Source organism: Orcinus orca, chromosome 3, assembly GCF_937001465.1.
Source record: "Orcinus orca chromosome 3, mOrcOrc1.1, whole genome shotgun sequence".
NCBI lineage: Eukaryota > Metazoa > Chordata > Mammalia > Artiodactyla > Delphinidae > Orcinus > Orcinus orca.
In genome coordinates, this window is record NC_064561.1 from 72,266,059 (window position 1) to 72,276,006 (window position 9,948).

The 9,948-nt window shown below is 42.6% G+C and overlaps 1 protein-coding gene across 1 annotated transcript; it reads left to right on the plus strand.

Moving 5' to 3' along the window:
• The first annotated feature begins 6,184 nt into the window (after positions 1 to 6,184).
• IL9 (interleukin 9) lies at positions 6,185 to 9,337 on the plus strand. The gene is made up of 5 exons (XM_004282098.3): positions 6,185 to 6,327; positions 6,447 to 6,482; positions 6,568 to 6,600; positions 7,818 to 7,949; positions 9,134 to 9,337. The coding sequence occupies exons 1-5, from the start codon at positions 6,214 to 6,216 to the stop codon at positions 9,242 to 9,244; spliced, it is 426 nt and encodes a 141-aa protein (XP_004282146.1). The 5' UTR covers positions 6,185 to 6,213; the 3' UTR covers positions 9,245 to 9,337.
• The last annotated feature ends 611 nt before the right edge of the window (positions 9,338 to 9,948 follow it).

Here is a 9,948-nt window from a genome sequence, read left to right on the forward strand (position 1 = left end):
ATGAAAAAAGAAATATAAAATTGAATTGAGGGAAATAAAAAAGGCTTGAATATATAGAGACATATCATCATCCTGGATGGAGAGATTCAATATTTCAAAGACATCATTTTTTCCTAACTTCAGTTTATATTGAACACAATCCCAATTAAAATCCTAATATGATTTTTGGGGGGAGGAAACTTATCAAAAGGATTCTAAAACCAATCTAGAACTATAAATGTTTGAAGCCATCTAAGGCACTTTTGAAAATGACAAGTAATAAGAAGCAGGCAGATATTCCCAACCATATACTTAGATATACAGAAGAGCCACAGAAACGAAAGGTCATGGTACAATAGCACCAATATAAGTAGACGTGTCATTGGGACGAATCGGAGAGTCCAGCTAAGCAGATAAATCCAGTTCACACTGCCAGCTGTGTGACTTAGGTGACTCTCAGCCTCTCTGAGCTTCAATTTCCACATCTATAAAATGGGACTAGTAGGGGCTTCCCTGGTGGTGCAGTGGTTGAGAATCTGCCTGCCAATGCAGGGGACACAGGTTCGAGCCATTGTCTGGGAAGATCCCACATGCCGCAGAGCAACTAGGCCCGTGAGCCACAACTACTGAGCCTGCGCGTCTGGAGCCTGTGCTCCTCAACAAGAGAGGCCGCGATAGTGAGAGGCCCGCGCGCCGCGATGAAGAGTGGCCCCCGCTCACCGCAACTAGAGAAAGCCCTTGCACAGAAACGAAGACCCAACACAGCCAAAAATAAATAAATAAATAAATAAAATTAAAAAAAAAAAAAATGGGGCTAGTAAAGATTGTCAAGAGGCCTGAGTCAGATAATATACATAAAGTGCTTAACATGTCACCTTGTATGTAGTCAGGGTTCAACAAATTCTAGTGCCTTCCCCAATGGGATCCAGAACAGGAGTTCTTATCCTTTCTTAATTAGATGGACGCTAGTAAACTAGCCACAGCATAGGGGGTCCCACAGTCTTTAACTAATGTAGGGGCAGGTTTCAGGTAATGATGGGCTGTGTCGATAGGAGGGTGTGAAAATTCCATTAACAAAGGTAGCCTGGATTGTTATTCACCAACAGTGCAGAGGAGAAGAGGGGAGGGGAGGGAAGAGAGGATGCTGGTCTCGGAGCTCTGGAAACTGCATAGGGGCCAGTCTGGGAGCAGTAGGCTCTGTGTCCTTGGAACCCAGAATTTCCTTAGGAGGGATAGATGCAAGGGGAGGGTGCTGGGCACCCAGCTAGAAATCACCTCCTTGGGGGAGAAGCCCCTAAAGGGATGACAGCACATCCAGTGGGGTTTGCCCCATCACACTTGATTGAGAAATACTGACTTAGAAATAACTATTTGATTAAGAAATTAGTGCTTGAGGATTCTCATAACTAGTTATCGCTTGGTTGTTTACTGAAAAAAGGAGAATGGGTTTTACTTAGAAACTGGGTGCCTTTTTTGGGGTGTATCATTTTGTGCTGTGGCTTCCTAGAACAAATAACCATTTTGTTTTATTCCCAGAGAAATAATCCATGACACATGGGTTTTTATCACAAAACAAAAATGTCAAACTTTAGAACAAAATAACTGGTTGAGTATAGCCTTTTGTCATTTATTGTAAAATATGTTATCTATGCTAAATCTTGGTAAGCATCTTACTCTCCAATCTTCTTGATAAAATAGGTGAGTAATTAATTTCTGAGCTTGGTGTATTTCCTTTGTAAGAGATCATTTGCATACATACATACATTTTGATACTGAAAGAAATCCTAGAAGCTAAACTTCAAAAGTTGTAGACTTTGCGTAGATAAACATCTGCTGTTTAATGGTGTTTTGAATTGCAGAGCTACCATCTAAGTACTTTTAATTCTTTTCTTTTTTATAACTGAGTGGGTGGGGAGATGGGAAAGAACTGTTAAGAATAGTCACCTCTCTTTCTCTCTATCTGTTTCATCCTTTACAGAGCTGGAGTTCCCACACCTGATATGCCTTCCTCATGTAGTTCAATGAGAATTGAAAAAGAAGAAGAGATTAAAAAGTACTTCAAATTTCTCAAGGGACTACAGAACAGGAAGGTTTATTTTGTTCATTGCTGAATCACTTTCCTGGCTCAGGTTTTTAAAATGTTATATTTGCTCTTTTTTTGTTACTGGTCCACGGAGAATATGTATTGGTCATTTCATAAATAATATAAATTTAATAAGCTTTTACAAGATTAAATGTATTCATCATTCATTCATTTAACCAGTAATTCCTAAATGCTTAATATAGACTGCACCCTGGGAACACAAATGAACAAGAGTCAGTCATCGTATTGGCTCTCATGGAACTTACAGCCCACAAGGAGGAATAGACCTTAAGACAGAATCATGCAGATTGCAAAGACTACTATGGTCATGGAGGGCTTCGTGGAGGAGGTGGCTTTTGAGTTGAAACCTGAAGGATGAGAACGGGCCATACATGGAAGAGCTGAGGAAGAATATTCCAGGCAGAGCTCAGCAAGAGCAATGGCCTGGAGGCTGGATATAGTAAGAAACCAACATGACTGGAGGGTGGTAGGTGAGGGGAGAGTAGAGACTGGATCAGACCAGACCAAATTTCCAAATGGAAACGTGGCTCATTCCTGAAGAAGTATTCCAAATGGGACACTCCTATCCCTCCGTGAGGTAGGCCTAGGTGATCTGCCCCAGATTCCTGTGTGGGTGAGCGTTGATGGTACACTGATGCTTGGAAAGGCTAGATAACCTGCCCAAGTAGCACCAATGTCCACTGATCACCTATCCCCAGCACCAGCTCTTAGGGGGTAGGTAGGAGGGTGGGTGACGCAAGGCTAGCTGGTAGGGCCAGGATTTGGCCCAGGAAGAAAAGGATGTTAGTTCGCCCACTTTTCTTCTGACTTCAATATGCAAAACTGTTCTCAGTAAACCAGGGCCTACTTTAGATACCACTGATGGTGGGTCATGGCTACACCAAGAGAAGGTGTTTGGCTCGTGACACCATCGAGCTCATTCCACAGACAGCTGCAGGAAATGATGGGCCTCCAGCACTGCAGAGAATCAGGCAGCCGAAGATTCCAGGGCCCCCACTCCCTTCCCCTCTGTATGGAGGGCTGACCTGAATAAGAGAAGGACAGTGGGAGAAGAGACACGTGAGCCACCAGCTCCTAGCTGTGCGCTTCCCAGGAGTGGGAGATGACAGATTGTATCTTCTGAAAATGAGGAATGTGGTATGTGAACTACCCTTTTTGGTAAAGGGTCAGATAGTCAATATTTTAGACATCACAGGCTATATATGGTCTCTGTAACACATTCTTCTTTGTTTTTATCTGTTAATTATTTTTTAATAACACTTCAAAAGGATTAAAAACCATTCTTAGCTTTCGGGGTTTACACTGAATCTGGCCAAGTAGGTTACAGTTTGTTGAGTCCTAAGCTAGACTACATTGCCCTGTCACATTTCAAACTGAGGCTACTTAATCTGCATGACAAGCTGCATAAACATTTCTTTTAATCTTTACAAGAATTCTCTGAGATAGGCCTTATATGACAACCCTATCCCCATTTTCCACACTCATCGGTGTTTTATGGTCAGGAGATGGAAGCTTGGAGAGGTCAAGACATCCACCCAAGGCCATGTGTCTAACAAACGATAGAAGCAAGGTCTGAACCCAGGCAGTCTGTTCTCAGGCTTCCTGGTCTTAATCACAACACTATACTATCCCCCACCATTAACTAGAGATACGGCTTTGGACAAACCCGTTCGTCTTTCTGGGTACAGCCCCCATCTGTGCAGTAAGAGGGGTCTTCCTCAGTGTGAGAGGCACACCTGATGCTGTGTGGAATGATTTCCATAGTTCATACACACAGCATTAAATAATGTTGATTCACACAGTGAGATGACTGTCCTTTCAAGTCTCTTAAATCTTCCAATGATGTCAGGGAAAAAGGTTCAATATGACCCTCGCATATCTTTTAACATCTCTCCAGCACATGGTATTTTCCATTTCTATAACAGCTTTCCATTTTTACTGAGTTTCAAGGCTCAGCTTCTTCAGTAGGCAGTGATATCTAGCTAGAATTTAGTATCACTCTTCTATTCTTATTGTTACTTTCTGGTGTTGCTTTCATGGTTTTATTGTTATTGTTTTTTATGATTAATTTCTATTTATGTAAAGTGTTAGTGCTGCTATTGCTGCAATTCTCTTTTCCATTCCTTCATGGTTATAAGATTGCTGCTGAAGCTCCTGCCATCACATCCATGCCCAAACTGGAACAAGGGGTAAGGGCAGGTTTCAGCTACTTTTATCTCCTAGTACCAAGAAAGCAAAAGAATTATACAGACATTGCATTGATCGGAACATGTCACATGGTCACCTATAGCAGCAAGAGAGGCTGAAAAAGTGAATGTTTGGCTGGACACATTGCCACCCTGAACTAATCAGGGTTCTACCATCAAGGAAAGGGCATAGATACTGGACTTAGTAATAAAAGTGTTTGCCATAGGCTGAGAAGCCTTTGAACCTCCTTCTTAGTGCCTGCAGAGGACAGGCCTGGAAGTTAGAGATGCGGGAGGATTTGGGGAACTAAGCAGAAAGCCAATTTCTTTTTCCCTTGTTTGCCACCAAGATAGTGTGGCCACATAGAGCCGCCAAACACCAATGATCCATCGTCACTCGTAAGGAACAACGTGCAACGAGAAAAGCAATAATGTCACATGCTCTTACAGTAGTAAGAGTAGTGGTGAGAAATCTTACGGGTTTGTCCCCGTGGGCCACTACGGCACAAAGTGCCAAGCAAAGTGCCTTTTCAGTCTCTATTATGTAGAAGATATATTTTCTTAAGCGCACACACCTCCAAATATGTACCCTAGAAACTAGGTCTGAAGTCTTATAAAATCTCAGTTTATGTGCACATTTCTTACTATTTCAAAAACTTTTCACATTAATGATTTGACCCAACAAGGATTTAGTGATGGCCCACTGTTCCCCAGGCACCTTCCCAAGTGCTAAGGATACAGGGGTGAAATAGACCCACAAGAGGTATATATCCTGATGGAAGAGGCATACAAAAAACACAGAGAAGCAGGAAAGCCAGAATATTAAGGACTGAACCTGGGAATCAGACTTCTGGGTTTGAATACAAATTTTGTTGCTTTCTGGCTGTGTGGCTTTGGGCAAATTGTTTGCCTCTCTGTGCCTCAGTTTCCACAGCTATAAAATAAAATAATGAGGATAATTATACTACTTCCTTCATAGGGCTACAGTGAGACTGCTTCCTGGCTCATAGGGATTAGAACGACTTCTCCAAAGAACCAAGAAGCTAAGGGGCAGACAGCGTTTTAAAAGGTAAAAAAATGGGGATGACAAATTAGTACAGACCTCATTTGATGACTGTACACATTACATGGTTTAATTCCCATAAAGTGCTTAGAATTGCGACTGGTATGTAATAAGTACTCAATAAATGTTAACTATTATCTTATTTTGAGCATGGAGTTTTTACTGGCTGTTGCACAGTGCTATGTAAGTTCCCTAAAGACACTAAGGAATCCTCCAGGCCAGTTTTAACAGGCACTGTTGCTGCATTCTTGTGCTTAAGTTGAAGACTTCCTCCTTCAGTCACTTGTTCCAGGATGCGTTTGTGTGAGGTAGGGAATCTGGCCCCAAGCATGGAAGACAAGTTTAAGATTTGGAAGTAAAGTATAGTAAGATTGAGGTAGCAATGATGAGAATGAGCTTGCAAAAACCCTGATGACAGAACCGCTCTCCTGCACTATTGCTCATCCTCCACACCCGCCTTCGTCAGAACACCAGTGACTGGTTATTATATCAGCATTTATCAGTAAAAAGGGGAAAATACAGACCTGGGCCTTCATGGAAAGTATTTTCACTCTCACAACCAGAATCTCCTGCCTTCAAAAAAATTATTGTTTTAAGATCTTTAACTTTTCCTGCAGCAACTTGATACCCAACTGTTCGAAAAGCATCTTTTCTGAGGAATGGTATTTCGTGGGACAATGTAACATAGTCTTTGCCAAATGACTCAGTTTGAGATATATACACACACAAATATTTTTTCGATGTCAAGTGGCCCAAGTTTACAGAGAAAAAGTGGGCATTGGTATCAGTTTGATGTCAGGGATTTTCCATGTTTGCAGGGCAGCTTTAAATACAACTTGATTTGAAGGCATTTGAAGGCCAAGCTCCAGCCCCTTGTCAAGATGCTCCTGGCCGTGGTCCTTGCCTCTGCCCTGCTCCTCTGCTCTGCCGCCAGCCAGACGTGTTTGACCTTTACAGGGATCAAGTATGTTGAGTACCTCATCAACAACCTGCAGGTAAGCTGCAGACGGGGGCGCCAGCAGGAAAGGCAATTATTGAACATTTAAGTGAAATATAAGAGGATGAAAAATGCACCACCCACCATGGGTTCTTGTTTCTCTACTTACTTTTTTAGGAACATCGATCTTCAAAATGCAACTGCAGCACCAATGTGAGTAAATGTTCTTCTAAGATCTTTCCAAACTAATTTTAGTTTTCACATCTGGAATCTTCACTCTGAAATTTCTCTTTTGCAGGTGACTGATTGTTTGTGTCTGCCCATTCCTTCTGTAAGTATAGTAAAAGAAAATAATCTTGATCATGGTTTTTTAAAGGCTTTAAGTCAAAATTAATTGTTCTATTTGATATCTGAAATAAGAAACCGTTACTTAGTTACAATTGTTACAGATTAGTAACAATTTTAAAAAGCTTTCAAAATCTTGAAATTCTATGCTATTGATATATACATTTCTTTGCATTTAGTCTCCTTGAGAAGTCTGAACACTTCAATATTTAAAAAAGAATCTTGAATGTGTTTTTAGATTAGTGGCCATGTGCACAATTAAATCAAACTGGGACTGAGAATATAACAAATGATATAGTTCATATCACAGTTTTCTAATCCATTTGCTGGTATCTCTAGGGTTGCAAAACAATGTAAATAAAATGACATCCTTTTGTCCTTCCACTGGCCTAAACTCTCTACATACTTTGCCTTCTCCCTCCCTCCCTCCTTCCCTATCCTTCTGCTTAGCTGATTTAGAGTGGCTATTGGAAGGTTTGAAGCCTGCCTTCCAGGAGGATAGGGTGTCTGAGATTGTGGGTGGAGGGAAAGTGAAAAGGGTTTCCAGGGAGTCATTCCCCACTTTGGTGGAGAGGAAGCGTGGCAGCAATTTCCTGGTTAAGGCGAGGAAGCAGCACCTACCCAAGGTGCTGTGGTGCTTGACTCTCTCACAAGCCAGGCCTGGGAGAACCCGAGCTTTTCACCACAGCTGAGGTCAGGTGTCACTCCCTATCACAGTCCATCTATTATGCCTTCTGAGGAGGAACCACACATTTATGGCCCAGCCCATTCCCTCAGTTTTTAATCCATGGTTTTAGCTACTGCTGAAACAATGGCAGTATTCAACTGGCACATCCCATCAGGCTGGTGTGGAAAGGCTTTTCCTTTCTCTGCACTTTCAAACTCACTATGACAAGACTTGGAACAAGGAAGCATCCTTTGAAAAGTAGACTCAGCACTGGCTGTTTCCTGGGGTCCACAGGCCTCATGTTCCCTGGGGCGCAACATACTGGAAATCTTCAGGGAGTGTCACTGTGGGAAAAGGGCCTTACCTTGAAATATTGAAGATCATTTCCTAGCCTGACAAGGGACCTGTCTAAAAAATAATGCAAGTTTAGATTACATTGGTTAAATTAAAATAGCCTCTAAAAGCGTTCTCTTTGTGATTCCTACTCAAAGCTGTCCTCTGAGTGTTTCTTTTCCTAAATCCTTGTTATTTACCAGGACAACTGCACCTCAGCATGCTTACAGGAGGGTCTGTCGCAGATGACCAACACCATAGTGAATACAGGTTTCCTGCTGACTTTCAATCGGGTGAAGAAAACAGTTGAAGCCCTCCAGAACAACAAGTGTGGAGTGAGTGTGTTTTTATCTGTGATGTGCTCTGGTTAGTTATTTTTGTGTGAATGTCAATGCCAACTCCATCTGAATGAGAAAGGGTGATAAAGCTGGAACTGGTAGTTCAAGGTTGATTAGGGACATATAAGAAATTTAATTAGAGCAAGAGAATTAAAGTGAGATCTGCCCGGATAGCTCATTGTTCCCTCTCCCTTTAAAAAACACTCACCCCTGTGTTGGCTTTTACTTCTCTCCACCTCTTGAATAATGAAAGAATCTAGCCTGATTGTAATTAGAAGCTAAAATCTAGAGAATCAGGGCTGTAGGCCATACAGTTCTACATAATCTTAGAGATTCAGTTTGCCGAGTGGATATTCCGGCCTGTAAGTTAAAGTTTTCTTTCCGTCGGCCAAGGAGGTGTTTAAGGGAAGACACATCCACATCCACGTGGAAGCTTGTCATCTGCCCTAAATGTCCATCAGCGCGTCCTCTTCTTGAGCATACACCCTGGTCGCTGGAGGAGAGGGGAGGGAGTGAACTTTTTTCATTACCGTCACCCTGTGAGGGCCCCTCCTCGCTCAGCTACTGAACTGCGGGGGTTTCTGCCATCAACAGCATGCAGTTCTAAATGCTTAATATATACCGTTTCATTGAATACCTACCTTAATGACAATTGTCAGATTTACCACCCTCACGCTGTAGAGGTGGGCACTGAGGCTCAGTGAGGTTAACTGATTTGCCCAAGGCTGCATATTTAATAAGTGGCAGTGCTGAGATTTGAACTCTGGTCTATGGGACTCCTAAATCCCGCTCTTAGTCATTGTGTTATAAAAAGACCTTGGAAGGACAGCCAAAAAGGACAAAAACAAAATTTTAAGCCTCAAAGCATCCCAAGAAGGTTTCCTCTAATGAGGAGATTTAGAGATTTAGGGCCACTTGATGTGTGTGTGTCTGTGTGTGTGTGGCAAGCAGATCCCTGAAATCCTACTTCAAAGTCAAGCACCTATGCCGCCTACACAAAATGTTAGCAACTCCCCATCCATTTGCTCCATGCCTCAAGCCCCCCACTGCCAGCACACCCCCACCCCCACTGACCATCCCCCCCCCATCCACTCACCAGGCTCTGGGCAGGGTGGTTCCTGGGGCTGCTGGGTTCCATACTGTTTTAGTCACTCTGCCTTTGTCAACTTTTATCCCAACAGTCTTTTTCCTGTGAACAGCCATGCAACCAAACCACAACAGGCAATATGCTGACATTTCTGAAGACTGTCCTGGAAAGTTTCCAGAAAGAAAGGATGAGAGGCAGAGTGTGAAGCTGAAATGTTATTTATTCTATTTATTGAATTTAGAAAGCCTCCTCTTTAAGTTGTTGCAATTAAAAAATCAAATAAGCCATGCTAAGTCAAAATCAGTTTTAATAGTTTGTTTAAAATTTTATATCTTTATTTTGGAGTAAACAGATCTTGGAAAAAAACTCAAGTCTGGTCTATAGGTGCTTATTTGTTCCTTGATGCTCAGAACAAAGAAAGCTACAAGTCTGTCAATGGGCTGATGGGTCAAATACTCCTGTAATAACAGTAAGACTCGTTATCCTCAACACAGACTTGAAGCCTCGTGAACCGTGTCTGGGCTGTTAGGAACAGGGCCGCACAGCAGGAAGAGAGTGGCAAGCGAGCAAAGCTTCATCTGCCGCTCCCCATCGCTCCCCATGGCTCACATTACTGCCTGATCCATCCCCCAGCCCCCCCACACCCCCATCTGTGGGGAAATTGTCTACAACGAAACTGGTCCCTGGTGCCAAAAAGGCTGGGGGCCGCTGGTTTAGAGGAATCTACCAAGGGCAGTATTTTTCTAGGTACTGGTAAAATTAAAATTGCTTCTCCCTATGGGGCTAGACCATCCTTTGGTACTTTTGCCGTCAATAATACATAAAGTTCAGAGCACCCAGAGCCAGGATTCCTCAAAGGGATTTCTGTCGGTTACAATGTCAAGAAATATCCATGTGACCTGCACAGCA